The 19,654-nt window shown below is 38.4% G+C and overlaps 3 protein-coding genes across 4 annotated transcripts; 1 reads left to right on the top strand and 2 right to left on the bottom strand.

Moving 5' to 3' along the window:
- Positions 1-506: 506 nt before the first annotated feature.
- On the bottom strand, positions 507-5,077 carry LOC111862144 (dnaJ homolog subfamily C member 28). Of its 2 annotated transcripts, none has more exons than XM_023847321.2 (6): positions 4,686-4,774; positions 4,167-4,279; positions 3,285-3,410; positions 2,903-3,108; positions 1,617-1,761; positions 507-1,302 (listed from the first exon to the last, which is right to left on the bottom strand). In XM_023847321.2, the coding sequence occupies exons 2-6, from the start codon at positions 4,227-4,229 to the stop codon at positions 904-906; spliced, it is 939 nt and encodes a 312-aa protein (XP_023703089.1). In that variant the 5' UTR covers positions 4,230-4,279; positions 4,686-4,774; the 3' UTR covers positions 507-903. The 2 variants fall into 2 exon arrangements, with proteins under 2 accessions (XP_023703089.1, XP_023703087.1); XM_023847319.2 differs by having other exon boundaries at positions 508-1,302; positions 4,167-4,298; positions 4,686-5,077.
- Positions 5,078-5,194: 117 nt separating this feature from the next.
- LOC111862143 (translocation protein SEC62) lies at positions 5,195-15,089 on the top strand. Its single transcript, XM_023847318.1, has 8 exons — positions 5,195-5,284; positions 5,859-5,982; positions 6,094-6,199; positions 7,308-7,515; positions 9,601-9,788; positions 9,960-10,146; positions 11,552-11,694; positions 13,414-15,089. The coding sequence occupies exons 1-8, from the start codon at positions 5,225-5,227 to the stop codon at positions 13,544-13,546; spliced, it is 1,149 nt and encodes a 382-aa protein (XP_023703086.1). The 5' UTR covers positions 5,195-5,224; the 3' UTR covers positions 13,547-15,089.
- LOC111862145 (tetratricopeptide repeat protein 36) lies at positions 14,514-19,531 on the bottom strand. The gene is made up of 3 exons (XM_023847323.2): positions 19,318-19,531; positions 18,191-18,379; positions 14,514-16,647 (listed from the first exon to the last, which is right to left on the bottom strand). Exons 1-3 carry the CDS (start codon positions 19,418-19,420, stop codon positions 16,388-16,390), a joined length of 552 nt encoding a protein of 183 aa, XP_023703091.1. The 5' UTR covers positions 19,421-19,531; the 3' UTR covers positions 14,514-16,387.
- Positions 19,532-19,654: the final 123 nt, after the last annotated feature.

Genomic DNA, 19,654 nt, shown 5'->3' on the forward strand with positions numbered 1-19,654 from the left:
AAACATTAATGCCATCATCATCCTTCAAAATACTGGTCAGCTAAGCATTTTTATCTAGGATAATTTTTATGGGATTTATCATAGCTTATTTCCCAAAATGTTTTCAGTTTTTCCTATGGTTTTATGTCAAATCTGATGAGTACATTAATGTTACATATTTTTTGTACCCTGTAATGTATATTTGATACTTTTATATGTATATCTGCCATACATTGCATATTGTTATCATATACATATGTTAATAAAATAATAAATCAGGAACTCAGGTGACCTAATTCAAGTTGGCTCTTGGTTAGCAGCAGACATGTTATTCCTACCAGCAGCAACTTTCTAGCAATTTGTTCAGCCTTTTACATTTAACAGTTTTAATACTGTGAAACTGTGACCAGCAGCTGCACAGTGTTAGAGATTAAATTCAGTTGATGAGAGAGACATAAAGAGACATCTTTTGTGTTAAAGTCTCAAGTCAGCATGAGATACTTGTATATGTTCNTTAGTTGTATCTGCTTGCTTAAACATAAGATGTAGGATCCTCGAGGCAGCGACCAGGCATTACATTTGCCATGCCCTCTGTTGATGACAACTTGAAATATGGAGGCTAGATTTTTTTTTTTAATTATCAAGTTTATTTGAATTTTGACCAGAATGGAAGTCATCTTGTGTTACATGTCCAACTTGATAATTCCAGGCCATAATAACAACTACAGTATGTTGCCTAAATTACTAAAATAAACAGCAGCTAAAACTATGGAGCTCTTTATTGAAATAGTAGGCTCTGTTATCAGCAGTGCTGTTTGTATTTACACATTTTACTGTCTCAGTTTTATTTAACATTACATGTGAGGCAGTCCAACTAATATTATATACTAGTAACAGTCTGCACCTGCATGCACACATGTCAATCTACCACAGGTAGAAGGAACCAAAGATACTAAGAAAGTCAGATCGGTGGTCTTCTCCAACCTTAATTCTTGGAACGTGCATCTGATTTCTAACATCATACCGGGTCTTTCCACTTTTTAGAATATTTTCTGATTCTCGCTTTAATAAAATGTGCAATTTCTGTTTCTCCAGGAGTGGAACAAGAAGATTATATTTATCTATCTTTGCATTGAGCTTTTTAACCATGTCTTCATGTTTAACCAAAACTTCATTCCAATTATTATTATCATCATTGTCCAGCGGTAAATGTCCAAGTTCAGTTCTGTACCTCGCAAGACTTTCACGAAGATGTTTTGTATCTTCTGAAATTTCTTTCTGCAGCGTTATCCATTCAGGAGTGAAACCATTGTCGATGAGTACCTGTTAACATAAATTGTAATTTCTTTAATATTATATTGTGACTGCTTCTCTTGGAAAGTTTGGAGAGTTAAATCAAGGACATAGGGTGCTTAGACAGGTTATTTTATGTGAGAAAACAAAGCACAATCAAAAAAGCAGAAATGTTGCATTTTTGCACCTAGAATTATTGAGATCATTAAGTTTAGGAGTGGACTGGATGTGTGCTGCATGCAATTTCACAGGATGGAGATATTCTATTCACAGCTAAAAAAGGGTTAATGAGCACACAAATATAAAATCTGTCCCAGCGTGTGACTGAATCAAACAGTCATTACCTGATTCATTTTATGAGTAACAAAATCAACATATGGATTGCTCGCTTGGTGCTTCAGGGGCTTCCCTGTTCCAGCCAAGTTATCAAATTCACCTCGTGACATTGATTCTTGGATTAAATCTTCCACAAGTCTGTCCATTTCAGATCTGGCAACACAAAAGGATTTCGTGTTTAACAGTTACTGGAAGAAAGTGTTCCACAGAAGGGTAATTAACCCTCTGAAACGTGAATTTCACTTAAACAATATATAAAAATTCAGTTCCTACATCTGTTCCCAAAACCAACTGACCAGTTCTGTTTAGAAGAATCTTTGATGTAAGAAAACACTGTATGGACCAAATGCTTAGTTTTTTATGGTAGGTACAGTTACCATTGTGTTTTAAACACTTAAAGCAAGTACCTGGCTCTCTAATGTTTCATGTCAATACCCTAACTTATGTTAACACATGGACAGTATTTTGCTTTTAGTGTTCAGTGAAACTCTGTGTGACTAGACACACAATAATGGCATCAACTGCAGAGACTGTAGTGTGTACACAAATAAATTTCTCTGCTTCATGAACTGAGTTTCTGTGGATGTGCTCAAAACCTACAGGCAAGATCCAGAACAGTACCATAAATTAAGCCATGACTACTTCCAGTTCAGTAATCATTTGATGCTACATAGTCTGGCCTGCTAATGCACTAATGAACTAAACCATAAATGAATAACTAAATTTCTCATTAAGAATGCAACTATTTCTATCATGCCTTTTCACGACATGTTTCATTGCCAAGCAACCATCATCAGGTGTCTCAGCTATGCCCAAAATGTCCACTTTTTCACACCACATATATGTTGTGAAAAGGAGTTGTATTATCGATGAAATTATATTGGGTATGAAAGAGACTTTAATGCAATGGGATGCTTAAATACCATATTGTGATTAAGAACATGTGACTCAGTAAGCCAGTAGTGCTCTAGAGCTGTATTCATGAGGTCAGCAATTCAAATCCTGGCTGGGTTACTAGCTCTCAATCTGCATTTCATGATTTCCCTAACCTCATCATATATTATCACTCTGCTAAGATTTGAGGTCTTCACAACACAGAAAATTAATGTTGTGCTCTGAACTAATAGTCCAGTAGGTGAGTGCCAACATTTCGGAGGACACGTACTGTGCCCGTCTTCCTGTGTCGCTCAACACAACATCTGTAATTTAAATGCAGACACTGACAGGTCTTAGTAAACGTGAATTCTTTTTATGTTTGTGTACTGAATCAATGCAAGTAATTCAAAATGCTTACCTCAGCTTAATCTTTTGAGCTTCACGTTTATCTTTATGAATAAGACCCTCTTCTTTCCCTTGAGATATATTAGAAATTCTGTGATTGTGAACGTTTTCAATAGCTTTCTGTGCTCGGTACTTCTGAAACTGTTTCTCTCTTTGCTGCGGTGTTCCCATGCCATAGCCTCCATAAGATAAATACTGTCTGTGTTGCGGTGCTGTATGCTGAGTGTGAAAATGAAAGGTGATTCATTAATCATACAGTGAAACACTTTACTATGTAAAGTCCGCAAACAGTGCGCTCAGTACGAGCCCAAATGTTACTACCAATCATAGTCTGCATGTGGGTCAGTGCGTGCCACTGGAACACTCGTTACACACTTCAATGCCAAACATCTTACCTTGATGTCAAACTCCTCTATTTCTGTTTTTTCTTGGTAATACAGCCCGTATTCACCGGCTCCTTCATTTGCTCTCCATCGATCACTCGCAAACTTATTCTGCAGTTTACGGTATGCTTCCTCAATCTGGTACCAAAATCATAACAATTATTGATCTCCAGTAAACTGGGTGCTGCATAATGCATATGCTACATTTGGTTATTTACCTAGCCTACCCTTATGATATTTAAACTCACCCCCAAAGTAAGCAATTCTAATGGGTCAGTGGATTCATACCATAAACTGGTCATGATATTGGTGTTCAAAATTGTCATGCTTGTTGACATTTGCATTGGTGATTCTGCATAATGACTGGCCCACCACAGGGTGCCATTAATTAAAGGTGCTTGCAGAATAAAATGATTTGAGCCGCATCAGATTTGGAGACTGGTCAGTAGCTTGTGCAGATTCCAGATTTGGGTCACATCCCTGGTTGCTGGCTTCCCACTGCAGTGGCCCAGGTCAAATCATGTGGGATTTGTGGTGGACAAAGTAGCATTGGGGCTGGTTTTCTCCAAGTACTTCAGTTTCCCTTGCCAAATCTCATTCCACTAAATATTCCATACGCATCTATCATCTGAGGCTGGTACAACAGGCGAAACAGGGGCTGACATACCAAGTGGGCTCAGTCTCATCCCACCCCATAAAGCTAAAAAAAATTACCCTTTACAAAAGTGAACCATAAAGTCTGAAGGCTTGTTGAACAGCAGAAGTTGCTTCAGTCTTTGGATTTTGAGACCCATGTTTCCAGTTCACCAGAGACCAAAAGGACTTCCATATGTTAAGAATGAAATGCATGAGATATCTGTGGGATTTGCTCTTGGAAATGAGGGAAGAACATACCAGATGAAATTTGTCTGCATTTGCTTCTGGAGAACCACTATCAGGATGAAATCTCTTCACCATAGTCAGGAAGGCTTGACGTACCTGTTCTTGATCACAGTGGCTTGATATTTCTAAAATTGTGAAATATTTCTGCAATTAAAAACAATGATCACAGTTTTCACAGAACTTTTTATTTAAATCTGGATACAGAAATACTACTTCACTATAAAACAGGAAAAAAATAATTCCATGGAGGAGAATCGTCGAGATGCTTATAGACCTTTTCTTCTACCATCTCATACCTGAAAATGTATAATAACTTGTTTTCTGTGGTCACCCAAAAGGAATAACATTGAGAACAGTGCTGTGGTTCAGTGAAGTATGAATGGAAATAAATAGTTTAAACACTGACAAATTATGAACATAAATATTTGAAAAAAAAAAATACACGAGATTCTTATAGGCATCAAGAGGTAAGAGCATCACAATGGGAAAGGTCACGGGCCTGTAACTTCATGTTGCAAAACAAACATTTACCGAGTAATCCTCTTTGTCTCCAGAATTTTTGAAGTTACGGTTGACAGTCTTCAATACAGAATATGTTGGACAATGCAAAACGGGCTTCTGAACTGTTATAACTCCCAGGTGCATTGGCAGGCCATTTATATTTGTTACACTAATAATCTTGAGAACATTAGCCATTACAGCACTTTGTACAAAGAAAAATTAATATTGCAGAAACATGTGATACAGTAGACAGGTGGTAAAAGTTTACAGAAAAATTGGTAACATTTGGAACAAAGTTTCTGGAAATAGCTACGTTCCAATTTCTGTCTGTCTTTTATGATAGAATTTGTATACACCTGACAATATCAAAACAAATGACATCACTAATCACACCACATCCACACATCGTCTGCTTATACAACTCAAGTCATGTAGATTAGATCGCAGAACTTTGTAGGAAGACTTTGGAGATTCTAGAAGAAGAAAATTAAAGCAAAAAATCACATGTTATTTTGTTTTCAAATACTACAGCTTCAATTACTCGATAAGTCTTTGTACTTAGTACTCACATGATGCAATTAGTAGTTGACAAGATGGCTGAGAAGAGGAAAGGAAAGAGGCGGAAGGAGGTAAATTTATGTTAACTTTACTTGGGTATACTAGCCTTTTGTGTTTTTCTTACTGATAAATCGTATGCACACCTCTGAAGATATTTTACAGGCAATTTCTTTGCGATTTAATGGTTGTGATTTTACGACATGTTGGTGCAGGATAGAATGACGTTGGCGACTTTGGGATTTTGTCATGGCAAACGTGTATATTATAAGTACTGAAGTGATTTGTATATGACAATAATACAGGTGTTATGATACATCTGTGTAAATATCAGTGTGCTGTAATTTATCTGATTCAGATTATACGTCTCCAATGGATGACTTGTGATGATGATCGGTCGTGCGATTTAACGGTATTTTGTATACAACCTGCTACAATATTATAAGGTTTATAGATATAGGACACCATGAGTGCATTAAGTAAAAATTTTATTTAATTTGAATATGTAACGTAGAAATGTTATGATATTGGTTTTTGTAGTTTGATTTCATATTGTGGCCTAATTTGTCTTGGTGCTGTAATTTAGACAGGATCTACAAGTACTTTTATATATGACATTTCTACAGAACTCAGTGCACTTTTTTTCAGGAATTTGTTCTTGAAGAACCAGAGAAACCAACCCGAGAAGAATATGCTGTTGCAAAGTGGCTGCGCAAACATGTACCAACAAAGAAAACCAAATTCTTAAATCATAATGTGGAATATTTTACTGGTTAGTTATTTGAAATGACTTTATTCCATAATTGTAAGATCATTTGAAGCAGTGATATGTGTATAGGCCTTACATTGTATTTGGAATGTTGATTGAATTCTCTCTTTATAGCTGTCAAAGCTGTGGATGCGCTCATGGAAACTCCCTGGGCTAATCCTAAAGAAGGGGACGAAACATTCTTCACTTCAAGAGCTGATATAGTTGAATTTCTTGATAGGTAACTTTCTTTCTCTTAAATAGTTCTGAAGCAGTTTTCAAGTTGTGAAGTAAACCTTATTAGGATTTGTTCTCATTGGTGTTCCATGTCATTATTATTGTATTACTAATTGATTAATATAGAAATTAAGAAACCAAACAATGAATAATACTGTAAATATTTCCCTTGAATATGTTAAACAATGCTGAATAATATTGCATGTCAGAATTACTGGATTTTGGACTTTGTCCATCGTCTGGGATTCTAGAAACTAGAGAATGTAACTTTTCAGAAATCGCATCAGTTTACATCCTCAGAGGAAGGGTGAGACACCTGCTCTGTTGGCTCCCTTAGAAAGAGCTAATCTAAGTTCCCCTTACCTGAGGACAGAAACATCCAGTTTTCCAAAACGTGTTCTCTAGTTTTTAGAATAACGGACAATGGACAAAGTCCAGAAACCCATTAATTTTAAGTGTTATATGCAATGCTCGAGATGGTTCAAGTTTGTATAGCAACAGGCGTGACCAGAGTGGTTTGAATGGCTGTTGTACTGCGATGTGGGAAGCAAATGGAAAAACTACCACATTATCACTTTTCCTGGATAGTCTCTTTCCAAAAACAGAGATACCATGTATGTGAGATGTGACCTCTGGAGACAAAACAAACCAGAGGGGCCGATAGAAGTGACCAGAAGACGAGGAAAAAGATGCAAGAAGATGCTGGATGACTTTGGGGACCGAAGAGGATATTCTTATTTGAAGGAGAAAGCTTGAGATCGCATTAAGTGGAGGAACTGTTTTGGAAGAGACTGTGGACCTGTCATCTGACAGATTACTGATGAATAAATGAATGAATGAATATGCAATTGTCAGAACCCTTTGGAATCTACAATATTGTGTGTACTCTTACTTTGACAGTAAGTCCAGAGCCCAGTGGAAGTTTACTGGTTCAAAAATTAGGAAGCGTGTTAGTTAATTTATGCAACTTACATAATTGAATCAGTGGAAATAGCCATTATGCCAGTTATGTCGCTGAGAGAGGTAGTTCTTATATTTGCAAGTTGTGCATGCATTGTTTTAGGAGGTTGGTAAAACAGCTCAGCTCACTAAGTCATGTTACACCATTTTAGGATGTTGAGGCACAAGTTTTTCCATCGAGCCAAGAAAGTCCCAGTGTCAGAGCAGGAGCTGAAAGCAAAGTTGAAGAAGAAGGAAAAGGAACGAAAACGTGAAGCGGGCGAAGAGAAACGTAAGAAGGATGAGGATAAAGGTGACGCAGATGCTGAGAGTAGCCATGCTGAAGGAGAGAAGAAAGATGACAAACAAATGGTGCCCTCTGTAAGTCTTAGATCGTGTGACTCTATTGACATGTCTCGCTCCAGAATGTAATTAGGTATTAATTGAGTGTGAAATTGTCTGTTAGCTCTGTCGTGTCTATATACTTACGTCAATTATATTGCTTCTCCTCCATTCTTCATCACAAATCTTGATGTTTGGAGTTCGCCAAGTGTCCGAGTGTAGTGCTGATGCTGTCTGAATTTAGTTTTCATTACAATTTCTCTTAGTACCTTTTTAGGCTGCTCTCAATATCCTTCTTTGTTGCAGTCTTCTGTGATGCCAAAATGTCTGGTAGACAGGTTCCAGTGTTCTGGAGGAACCTGCTGCCTTGATCTGTAGGGTAGCTACTACTGCTACACTGAAGATGGAGGCAGTACAATATATTGATAATGTTTTGTCACCTTCTCAAATCCGCCGTTCAAAATTAACCTGACTGGTTCTGATTAAATGCTACGTGATTTAAGCGTGAAATATAATAAGAAACTGAATGTAATTCAAGCTCAGAATTCTGAGAGCAGAGGTATGCACATTTTCACAAGCCTCGTAGCCAGGTTCTTACTTGAAGGACTAACGATAATTAGTACTGGAGAAATGTAAGGCTCAGCCATCAGGTGTTCTGCTTCTGTGCGTCACAGCACTAATGCAACATCCAGTTGGTAAAGGCTTCAGTACAGCAAGAGTTTCAGAATACTCTGTTAGGTATCCAGAGCAAAGTAGATGATTGTCAAGGTTTGTTGAATATTGTCCTGTAGTACCCCTGCTTCATGTTCAAATCTTGACTAAGGTATTATGGTTTTCCTCAGTCCTTGTAGGCATTTAGCACTGTGGCACCTTAAAATAGACCATGGCCTCTTCATCAGTGTACCGCACCTTTTTAGAGGATAAAGTGTCCATTAAATATAGAAGCAAAACAGGAGCAGTCTGGGCGAATGTTGAGATACATTCGCTGTAATGAATTGTGTGTCATTTGACACTTCCCACATGTTATTAAAGAGGAGACTGGTATAAACCACATGCAGTATCTTCAGGCTGCTGGCAGTAGCTTTGAGATGGGCATTGCCTTATTACGTACAGAGCGGTTGTGAGTTCAGTGGTTTATTGCATTAAAAAAACCCAGTGCAATGCAAAGTACTGCATGGCCATTCAGGCAAGTTTAATGAAAGTCTGAGAATATTCTAGCATTTAAAAGTCCTGTAACTTGTTCCACTTTTGCTGAGTTTCTTGTCATTTTTGAGCAGTACATTTTCTGAGTCCTTTCAGATGTAAGGACACTCTCAGTCAGAAAACCGTGACTGATCTTTGTACTTCACATTCTGAATTTTATGTCTTACTCATAAATATTTGGTATCAATATAGCTACAGCCTGGGTGGGAGGGTTTGTTCCCGGCAGGGACAAGACCAGCTCTGTGGCCCACCCAGCCTGCTGATGGGTACTGGGGGTAAAGCAGCCAGGGCATGAAACTGACCACTCACTTCCATCTAGTACACAAGGTCAACAATGGTGGAGCTGTAGATCCACTCCACCATACGTCTTTATGGCATAGTTCTTAATTAATTAAGCATATGCACAGCTTTACCTGTTAGTCTTAAATGTTTAAATTAGAATATTTGTCCTCCCAGAGTTTTGGTAGCGCTACTGTAGCAAGAGTCAGTGAATCACATGATGTTGGCAAGAGTTGCATGAAGTGTCAGATCAACACACTCATTCATGAGCTCCCATATTTTATACAAGTTTATGGTTTATTTAATAACACTGTTATTAGTTCAGACTGTACAGTGTTGAATGGTTGGGTGATTAGTGAATAATAAATTGTGTAGGGCGCAGAAGGAAGGGATTGTAGCCTATTTGACCTATCCCTGCATTTGCTGGGAGGAACAGAGGAAATCCATTAAAACCTCAGTTAGGATAACTGAGCTTCAGGCCAAGATTTTAACCCAGGACCTCCCAGATATGAAGCAGGATTGCTGTGCCTCTTGAACATACCGTTTGATACAGAGCAGTGAAACAGTTCTGATTGTCTTGTAGCAAACAGACAATCAGATTTTCCATTGATTTGGTTAATTTATTGTAAATCCTTGTTTTAGGAGGACAAAGAGAAAAAGAAACGTAAGATCAGGCTTGAAATGCATCTAGATCAGCTGTTTGTTGATGGTCTAGATGCCTACGTGTGGATCTATGATCCTATACCTGTGTATTATTGGTTCTTCGGCACTTTGTTGGTACTTGGCGCTATTGCAATTTGTCTGTTCCCACTGTGGCCACCTTCTGTAAGGTAAGAGGAGGACTGTAATTTGCAAATGTAAAGACTTGAAATGTTTCCTCTCTGTTGATGCTTGTGACAGTGCAAAAGTAGAGGTAAAAATGCAGAAAATGAAGCCCTTGGACACTTCCATGCACCAAGTTGAGATTACTTGTTCTGATGTGAGCTGTGATCGTGTTACAGGAAAGGAGTCTATCACTTGAGTATCGGAGCTGCTGGATTCCTCATCTTTATAATTGCTTTGGCAGTTGTGCGACTTGTTGTGTTTTGTGTTCTTTGGGCACTTACTTTTGGTAAACATCATTTCTGGCTCTTCCCAAATCTCACAGAGGATGTCGGGTTTCTGGCCTCGTTTTGGCCTATATATCAGGTAAACTAGTACAGTGGACTTTACTCATTTATTTCTGGTCACTGTGTATTATAAACCACTCCAAGTGATAATAATAATACCTGGCAGTGTGCATGCAGCGTAACATGCGATGACATAAAACACAGTTTTTGTTCTCTAACATATGGCATCCAGAAGGCTGTGAAATGATTCCATATGATGCTGAGTCTTCTAATAAACATAGGAAATGTGTGCAGAAAGACACGGAGATATAACAAACACTGCACATCACTGAGTCCAGAAAATTTCTGGGAAACACCATGTAGAATTAGAGTGAATCACAGAAAATTTCAAGGAATACTGCAGAAGGGGTTAAGTACTGACATTTCCCATATTGCAGTTGTCAGCAGTTCAGCATTAAAATTACAGTCTTGGGAATGTGTTGCCATGTAGTTCAGTATGTTGGTACCAATTTTTCAGCTAGGAACCTGCATGGCCATAATCTTAATATTGAACTGTTTCAAAGCTTTTATTTGTGCTGAAACACAATATTACACAAATGGTTTCCCTCACCTCGGACCCTAATTTTTCAGGAGTGTGTATGAAGGGTGGATCCATTGTACCAGTTTCGGTTACGAGATATCTTGAAGCATACAATCATATATGTTAGCATCTTTGTTGATTTAAGATTATGGTCTTGATACAGTGCAGTCTGGTACATGATAAGAAGGCAGTTGCTAGGTTCCATAGAAATGTTGGTAACCATGCACCAGACTGCAGGGCATCATACCCCAAAGGACACATGTTTAATATTTGCTGCCATGAGTTGCAGATCTCACACATAAGCATTCTTTTACGAACTGGAAATTTGCTAGGTACTTTCTTAAAGCTTTCATACCGTACCGGAGGCATTTGAAATGGTATACAAAGGTGAATCTTTCTGAACTTCAGTCTACCTGCGTAAAATTGAGATATTCAGATTGCTGAAAGCTCTTGTCCTCAGATTCTCTGATGGTGCCAGGATTGTGGTGCTGTTACATTGGTGATCAAATCAATGAAAATGAGCTGAGCAGGGCCTGTAGCATATATGGGACAGATCAGAAATGCATACAGAATTTTGGTCAGAACACCCAAAGACCTAGGTGTAGAAGGCAGGGTAATTTTAAAATTATTATTATTAAATATACAGAGTGAGCATGTGAACTGGATTCATCTGGTGGTCCAGTGCTGCAGTGTTGTGGACACGGAAATGAACCTTGAAGTTTTGGGAGGGGTAACATCACAAGGAGGGTTCTCCTCCTTCAAGTTAGTTGGTGGTTAGTGCCAGAGAGCTGATAACGTTTGTTTTAGACATGTTATTGGTCACTGCCTTCACTCTTATGATTCGAATAATTTTATCTGACAGCCTGTTCCATGTGTGACAGTTCTGCAAACCATTCCTTTCCAGTATGAGTACAAAGGTCAAAACACTGAAGAAATGAAAAAGTCTACCAGAAAGAAGAAGAAAGAGAAAGATTCTGATAACGAAGAAGAAAATTTGGAAGGAGATTTGGCTGAGAGAGAGGATGCTAATAGAACAGAAGACGAACGGTAAGTAACGCAAGAAGCAGCAAGAATAAACTCTCTGCTGCAACTATCTAACATTTACCATTTCAGTACAAAACAGTTATTGTCTTCTTGGACGTGGTGCCGTATAGTGTGGTGTGATATATACTGTCTTCAGCGCGTATCACAAAACAGCCAGTAAAATTGCGGTTTTATGTTGGACACACCGGACATTCCATTGAGACGGTGAAAGAGCACCACTGCCACAACCAAGTAAGTCACCCCAATGAGAACATGGAATAAACCCAAGTCATTGCATCCTAACAACAGAATCTGGATCATCTGGGAAGCGATAAAATTGAGTTCAGTCCTGACTGTGACCAGGTATCTGGGTTTCTTCCTCAACAGGTTGAGGAACCCTTGCTCAAGGAGTGCAGTAATGTTCTTTCAGAGAGTGGCATGCATTTATACTGGCCATGGCACAGAAGAGACCCTTTCTGTCTCTCCATCTGTATTTCTTGAAAATATTTTCCGTTAATCTTCCCTCCTCCTGTCCTGAAGTAGTTGCTGTTTTCAAAACGTGTGTCAGACCAATTTTTCTGTTTTGTCCTGGCCCCCCTCTTCATTCATGGCTGTCATTGCCCATTCCTGTCTTCCATGGCCTATTTTGTTTCCTCCTCCTCCTCTTTAAGTGCTTACTTCCCAACTTCACTCACTTCCACCATGAAGATAGAGGCCAATGTTGATACTCACCTACTAGACTACAGCTGCCGAAGCGCAGACCACAACATTAACATCAGGAGCAACGTTGACAGCGCTGAAAAGGTGGGAGATACAAAATATGGACCTTCTCTCATTTGCACCTAAGTGACTTGCATTGTACTGTGAACAGTGGCAATGCTGTCAGAGAATGCAGCCTGATTTGTGTGGCAAGAGGCTGTGAAAACTGGTCTCATAGAGGAGTGCATGAGGCAAAGGAAGATAAATGAGTGGGTGTCCATTGACTGAACATGTGTCAAAGAGATTAAGGAACAAATGAGTTGGGTATACAGGAAGTCCGAAGAATTCTCAGTGATGAAATTGCGTGTGAAATAATATCAGGCATGGAACAATGAGGTACAAGAACTGCTTAAACCTTTAGAGCACAGTTGCTTTATATGTACCACCTGCTGTTAACATTTAAATATTCTGCATTTTTCCCACACAGTGTACCTATTTTTTCTATGTGGTTCTCACAGTAAACAGCGTTAACTGACTGGTCTATATAACTGCGACCCTGTGTTTTCTATGAAGTGTGATTTTATCTTTAAATATTGTGTAGCTGAACTTCAGGCTTCAGAATGTCTGTCAGAAAACATTTTATTCTGATGAACTCAAGGAACTTCTAGACCACTGCACCAGCTGCATTAAAATGCAGGGCAATTATGCAGAGAAATAAGTAACGTGTCATCAGTTTGTATTGTTGATATTTTTTTCAACACAAAATTGTGTTTAATTTTTTTACTTCCCCTCATATTGACATTTTATTTCATGCAATTAATGTAGCAGTCACAGTAGATTAATAAAAACTCAACAGTTTATAAATTACAAATATTCAATTTTTGTGTTCTATTGGAAAATCTCTCGGAGTGTCATGGGAGTTTTGTGTTTATGGTTTGGTCATTGTAATCTAGCCTGCCGCCTTCATACATTACCATAAATGCCTAGGTTAGGTGTGGCATCTGACAGTGAAGTGTAATATTCTGTGTCGACTGCCCTTGCTAGGCCACCCGATGCTGAAGAGAAAGCTGAAGAGGAGAAGGACACAGACAATTCAGAAAGTGAATCTGAAAGCAGCCAGAAGTCTCAGACGGGAAAAGACTTTGAAATGGTAGAACGGGAAGAAGTAGAATCCTAACACTTAAAAGTATGGTAAGAAATGTATTTAACCACTTATTACAATTCATGTAGATGAAGGTAATAAATTGGCTTTGATTTTGCAATACACGAACTAGATGCCTTGCAGACGTTTAACCCTGATGATGTAAATTTTGTTTTTCATTTCTATTTCTGTTGACATGTGAATTGTGTTACCAAAGTGAAATTAATGGTTTCGATGCCATGCACTTCAATCATTATAGCTGGATTGCTGTACAGTTCCTGTCAGTTAAAGGTTCTCATGTGAACTGTGTACAGGTTAATGAGTTCATACTTCATTTTCTCAATCTTCTCAGCGAATGCTTCCTGTCGTTTTGTGGCATGTTACCACATGAAGAATTTCTGTTTGTTATAATTTATTTGTAGCAAACATATTTTAAATGAAGTTAGTTTTAAGTGGTAAATAAATTAATAGGGGCGCAATCACAGCGTTCCACCAGCAGTAACTTTCTCTGAACCAGAGTTCTGAGGTGCAGGTATCCCCAGACTACTCCCACAAATTTTGCCTTTTTTTTTTAAGTGAACATAGAAAATAACGAAATTATTCATCTAAACCAAAAAATCATAATTTAATTGTTTAAATGAAGGTATTAAAGTTATAAGAATGAAAATTATAGGCCAAGAAACCAGTGACTGCTAACATTTTTGAGTTATGTGACAACTGTCATGCTCATCAGGAGATACTTGTACTAAAAATGGTATGGTTCAATGGCATGGACTGCTTTAAATTTATTCTCATGGCAAGTATTCCAGCTGACAGTGTTCTGTGTGATCACACATGCGGCCAATTCATAATTTATGTTTTACCAAACCGCATACAGACATGCTAAAATATCCTATATTCAAGTGAAATCACAGCTTGTCAAATTAATGTAAAATGTTGTAGTAACCAGTATTTTACTATGGGCTATAGAAGAGTGTGTTCAACAAAAAATGCTTAAGGGATATCATTTTAATAGCTTCTTTATTTTTAGAATGGTGTTTACATTATACAAGGAGTAAACAGCCTGTTAAAGAATATAACAAAAAATAACAAGTGTATCAAATCTGTGATGTTACAGAGAAAAGGATTAATGTCCAAAGTTCTAAGAATTTAAATAAATGCAGGATGATGTTCTCCCCTTTAAAGAATCAAGTGGAAACCAAGTGATATTACTAATACTTCCCATTCAGTGGCATAATGAAATATTTACAGTTTCATATATTACTGCCTAAACATGAAAGTTACTTCTTTCTGCTCCTAGAAAGTATTTTGGTAACTTAACTCTCTTTTCCGTAACACCACAGAACAGTCAAAGGTAAACACAAGTGTTATGTAGAGCTGCATATTCTTTCCGTCTCAGAATTAAAATACTATGTATGTAGGTGCACACTATATATATAAAGATACATGATATTATAACTGTTTCGTAATCTCACATTTTAATATTGCTGTTCTGTTTTCCAGTGTGAATGATGCATATTTGTTTTTGAAAAATCGTTTCATGGATCTGTACCAGTTATAATAAATCTTATGCATCAGAGCCGATTGTATCTGTTTACAATTTTAATTCAGTGCTCAGCTGTGAACATGCTAATTACAGGTTGATCTGTTTGATGCCACCTGTGAACTGTGCAAGCAACTCTGCCTCTGAGAGAACAGAAGTTTGTTATTCTCTCCCCACTGTGGGGCCCTGGTGGTCTAGATGTAAGCAACTGAGCTCTCTCATTTGGAGGGTCTTAAGTTCACTTCCTGGCAGGATTTACGTGCAGAATAAACCATGGACATTTGATGCTTTCCATCTTTACTTAAGCTCAGATTCTGGGAATGTGGATCAGACCCACATTGTGGTCTGAAGCACATATTAAGGTGCTCATCTCCATGAACTGTTATCCTGTCACTGGGAGTAACTGGAACGTGTGTTAGGGGTGCTCATGAATTAATTCCTTCTTCATACTGGGAAGGTAGAGCTGAAGGCCAGAATGTCCATACCTAGAGGCACCTTCTTCAATAAAGGTACTTGCTGTGTATAACAAACTATTTTTAGGGCTGTAGCGAAAATATCTTCTTAAAAAATATATAGTGGAACACCAACTTAATGTTCCTGGATCTAAGATTTTTCATCATCCAGTGTTAAATTCCCTCCAAGTAAGATTTTCCTCAATTTACACATCCAAATCATCGTCTCCCAACACCTTAAATGTGCCTTCCATTGTACTTACTGCCCAGTCATACTTTTGTGGACTGGATGTAATGTATCATTGCCAGCAGCACACATTTTGTTCCAGATTTTACCCATGACTGACCGTAGGGCGCCAGATACTTTCCGTCCAGTAGTTAGTGTGTTACTTTGCCCTACCACTGGATGTGCCATCACAAGGTTTTAATCGTATATGTCAGACTGCCACCCAAGTTAATTGTGTTAGTCTGCAGGAATACAATTTTCCATCACCGTACTTGTATGGTCTGGAAGGTCCCTTGTTAGGAGTATGGTTTGTGCATATATATATATAACTATATATATGCAGAGTATGTAAGAACAGGGTAATTGACAACAGGAACTTCACAATCATTCAGTGTAGCTCCTACAGTAATGCCAGGGAAAGAAGTCTCATGGATTGACTCCCTTCATATTTCCCTCAAACTGTTACAATTCCCCCTTAAATATACCCATTCCATTTGCATGAATGTTGGTAGTGATAAGCTGTGCTGCTGGTGACCTGCACATGCCAGAGGGGACCAGGGGGAATGTAACAGACCATACACAGAAAGAGGAGAAACCCTTGAGCACTGAACCCCCCTCTTCCCATCCACAGGACTTCTTTCAGTGACTGGTACATTTCATTTCTGTGCAGTGTGCTGAAGCTTTCCCATGACATCATGTAACATCTGATTGCAGAGTGCTGCATAAGGGTTCAGCTCAATGAGCTGCGTTTTTGCAAACTGACTTCCAAGTTTGGCAGCAGCTTCAAAATCTGCTCTTGCCAAATCATCTTGGCCTTCCCTTCTGTTCATGATTCCACGCTGACACAGTGCTTGACATCCTGATCTTCCTTGGCCTCCACTGAGATTGATGGCTTCATTCAGGTCAGCAATAGCAGCTGAAAAACAGTGCATCTCTTCATATGTGTGTACACCGTTCATCCTTCTGCTGTTCTGGCTGTTGCTTCTTTTAACTTTTCAAATAAGTATATAAGAGGGTACTATTGTAAGTTTAATTTGTTAATGTGTAAGTAAAAAGTAAAGATATCCCTGTAACAGGCTGTGGAGGGCCATAGGGCTGTGAGATGTTGAGGGTCCCACATTTTCTACAGAATCAGCTCATAGATGGCAGCAAGGTTGTCAGCCCTACGCGCCGGCCGCTCTTTACCTCCAAGAATGTTCCAAAAATATATCCTGGTACTCAGTTTTGTTAGAGGCTGAGTCGACTCCAGGGCCATAGTGTGGCTGGAAGATTAGGTCAATTGAAAAAAATCCAATGACCTCATCGGGACTTAAACCCGCGACCTTCTGGCTTATAGCATTTACTAAATTAGAGATCATCTCAATTATCTGCTCTGCATGTAGTGAAGGTGGCAGTGATAGAGAATGACAGCCAATATGAGCACAAACGTGACTGATCACAACTGGAAGTATTCAGGCGCTTTCTGAAATCTCAGTCATACATTCACATCTGCTACCTGCGAATTCGTTCCAAGATGACTGGTGAATAATTAATTGAAAAGGAAGTGGTCATGGCCTAATTTCAGGCTACTGAACAGGCATTTGCCTGCAGGATCTGACAAAGACGATGAAGAACCTCTCTGGGCTGAATTTTGAACCTGACACGTTCTGACTATGAAGTAGACATGCCAACAAGTTGACTGTAACACAATTCATTAAAGGGTGTAGTGGCCTCGTCTGGCATCATCACAATTCTACTTTGTGGTCCCAGTGTAGCAAGGTATCAGGCACATGCATATATACATATATCTGAACCTAAATTTGAATTTATTTACGTTCCATAAATCCAAGTACAGGTTGACACCACTGGATATGGAACAAGTCAAGAACAAATACATAATATCTGTACGGTAATAGTTTTTCTTGAAAAGTTAATTTGTTAATAAGATTATAATACAGTATTGATATTACCATGCTAATTGGATACATACAGCGCAGTCCGCAAACAGGCAAATTGATACAGTAACGTGCTCACGAGTATACCTTAGCTTGGAACTGATACTAATTACTGTTTGTTTACATTGAAATATTAATCTATGGAGTAGACGGAGTGACTAAGTAACACTTCAGTGCTGTTTTAAATTGCTTAATATTGCCAGTTGCTTTTTTGAGACTTTGAGGAAGGCTGTTCAACACTTTGATGCTGAAGGAGTGAACTTCTTTTTGACATAGTGATAGATTTGCCGAGTGTTGGTGGAAGTTGAATTTTTGCCTCACATTTATGTTATGGATGTCAGAATTTAAATTGTACATGCCCATGTTGTCTACCACAACATGAGTGAGAGTTTGTGCTGTGAGTGAAATGGTAATATTTTTAATTTTTTAAATCTGCAAGAATCTCTGTCCTTGTTTCCTGTGATAATTCTAACTGCCCTCTTTAGCATTTTGAAGAGCTTAGTTTATGTGGAGAGGCGTACACACCTGGTGTGTTCCCTTTCAGTCGGTAAGCTTGAGCCCTGTTGTTGTACCCTGATGCCCACTGCGGCGCAATGTTGATTACCTTTGTAAAGGTTGCTATAGCAGTATCCAGGTCTCCAGATTCAGCTGCCTTCACACCTTCCAGTTCCAAACTCTTAGCTTCTTCTCCATTTGCTATTTTACCTTCATCATCTGAAAATACATTACAGCATAGATTTTTGTATAATGGTGACACAAGATAAAAAATCAAATTGCCACAAAGCAATCTGTATAATAATAAATCATACGGAAGATTTCAGGTTCTTGTGGTCATGACTGATAATTAGCTTCTAGGTCATAATACCATGTAGATTTTTTCTAAACATCATTAATGAACTACCAGACTGTTTGTTAGTCATCATATCCATGAAGGTAACAGTTTTCAGAAATCCTATGTATTGAGAACTGATGAATACAGCTGCTAGCAGCCATGTTTAAAAGATGGTACATAAGTAGTTACAGAAGCCAGTGTCCTGGAAATGTTCATGAAGCAGAAATGCAATGACCATGGAATGGGAAAATTGGATGTGAGGGTGAATTTATATTCTATCTATTCACTTTAATTAATCTTGTACAAGCCAAAATACTCCATTTTTTTTAGCAGAAAAACACCCCTTATGATTTTCGTGAATTAAAAACAAATATGCAAACACTGCAACACAATTAATTTATGCAATAATCTTTCACTTCAAAATTGCATTGCTGTACAAACCCAGGCATCCTGTTTTGGCTAAGATCAGTCTCTCCACACCATTTGGATTCTGCTAAATGTTCCCAGTGGAACACTTAGAATAATTCTTGTTACAGTATTTACAGTAGATGCAAGAAAACAAGGTATCACACTACTTCATTTATTTTATGTGTTCTGACTTCATCATAACCTGTGGTCACCTTTCCTCAGTGAAATTATTTGTCAAACTGCTTGTAAATGTTCATCCCACACTCTAGTGGATATTGCAAGAAAATAAAGACACATAAAGGGCATCTTTCCAGAGAAAATGTAATTTTACATTCAGATGAGTACTGTTTCATGCGGGAAGCTCGTTGTTCTTCTTTGCACATTGTGATGTCACAATGAACCTAAGACCAACCTTGCAAATTATGTGGCAATTCATCCTCGTATATCAATTCACCCACTGGCAACAGAGGATTAAATATGCAGTTTAGTATAGCCCTGTCGTGTTCACTTGACATGTTCGTTATGAGGTAATGAAAATAATTATATCTCAACCGTTCTTCGCAACAATTCCTCGTTTACTGTCCTATTGTAACGCAGCTAGTACCACGGATCCCCGACTTGTGCTACGGGTACTACTCTCGCTCTCAGGTGCAGAGAGGAGAAAGTGTACTCCGCTAACGCAGCTATCCTACATCTACTGTAGTAAGCAGTAGAGTATTGCATGAATTTCTGTAGGCCCCGGAATTGTA

This window comes from Cryptotermes secundus, unplaced genomic scaffold (assembly GCF_002891405.2).
Source record: "Cryptotermes secundus unplaced genomic scaffold, Csec_1.0 scaffold770, whole genome shotgun sequence".
Lineage (NCBI taxonomy): Eukaryota > Metazoa > Arthropoda > Insecta > Blattodea > Kalotermitidae > Cryptotermes > Cryptotermes secundus.

Bases quoted from the DNA above. Each gene is read 5' to 3' on its own strand.
- LOC111862144 (XM_023847319.2), bottom strand. From the start codon at position 4,850: ATGGCTAATGTTCTCAAGATTATTAGTGTAACAAATATAAATGGCCTG. The intron at 3,411-4,166 runs GTATGTTCTTCC...TTTTGGTACCAG, and splicing joins ATGCAGACAAATTTCATCTG to ATTGAGGAAGCATACCGTAA. The intron at 3,109-3,284 runs GTAAGATGTTTG...TTTCACACTCAG, and splicing joins TAGAGGAGTTTGACATCAAG to CATACAGCACCGCAACACAG.
- LOC111862145 (XM_023847323.2), bottom strand. From the start codon at position 19,420: ATGTCAAGTGAACACGACAGGGCTATACTAAACTGCATATTTAATCCT. The intron at 18,380-19,317 runs GTTGGTCTTAGG...ATGTATTTTCAG, and splicing joins ATTGCCACATAATTTGCAAG to ATGATGAAGGTAAAATAGCA. The intron at 16,648-18,190 runs GTGTGTACGCCT...ACTGTTTTTCAG, and splicing joins ACTGAAAGGGAACACACCAG to CTGCTATTGCTGACCTGAAT.
- LOC111862143 (XM_023847318.1), top strand. From the start codon at position 5,225: ATGATGCAATTAGTAGTTGACAAGATGGCTGAGAAGAGGAAAGGAAAG. The intron at 10,147-11,551 runs GTAAACTAGTAC...ATTCCTTTCCAG, and splicing joins CGTTTTGGCCTATATATCAG to TATGAGTACAAAGGTCAAAA. The intron at 11,695-13,413 runs GTAAGTAACGCA...TGCCCTTGCTAG, and splicing joins AATAGAACAGAAGACGAACG to GCCACCCGATGCTGAAGAGA.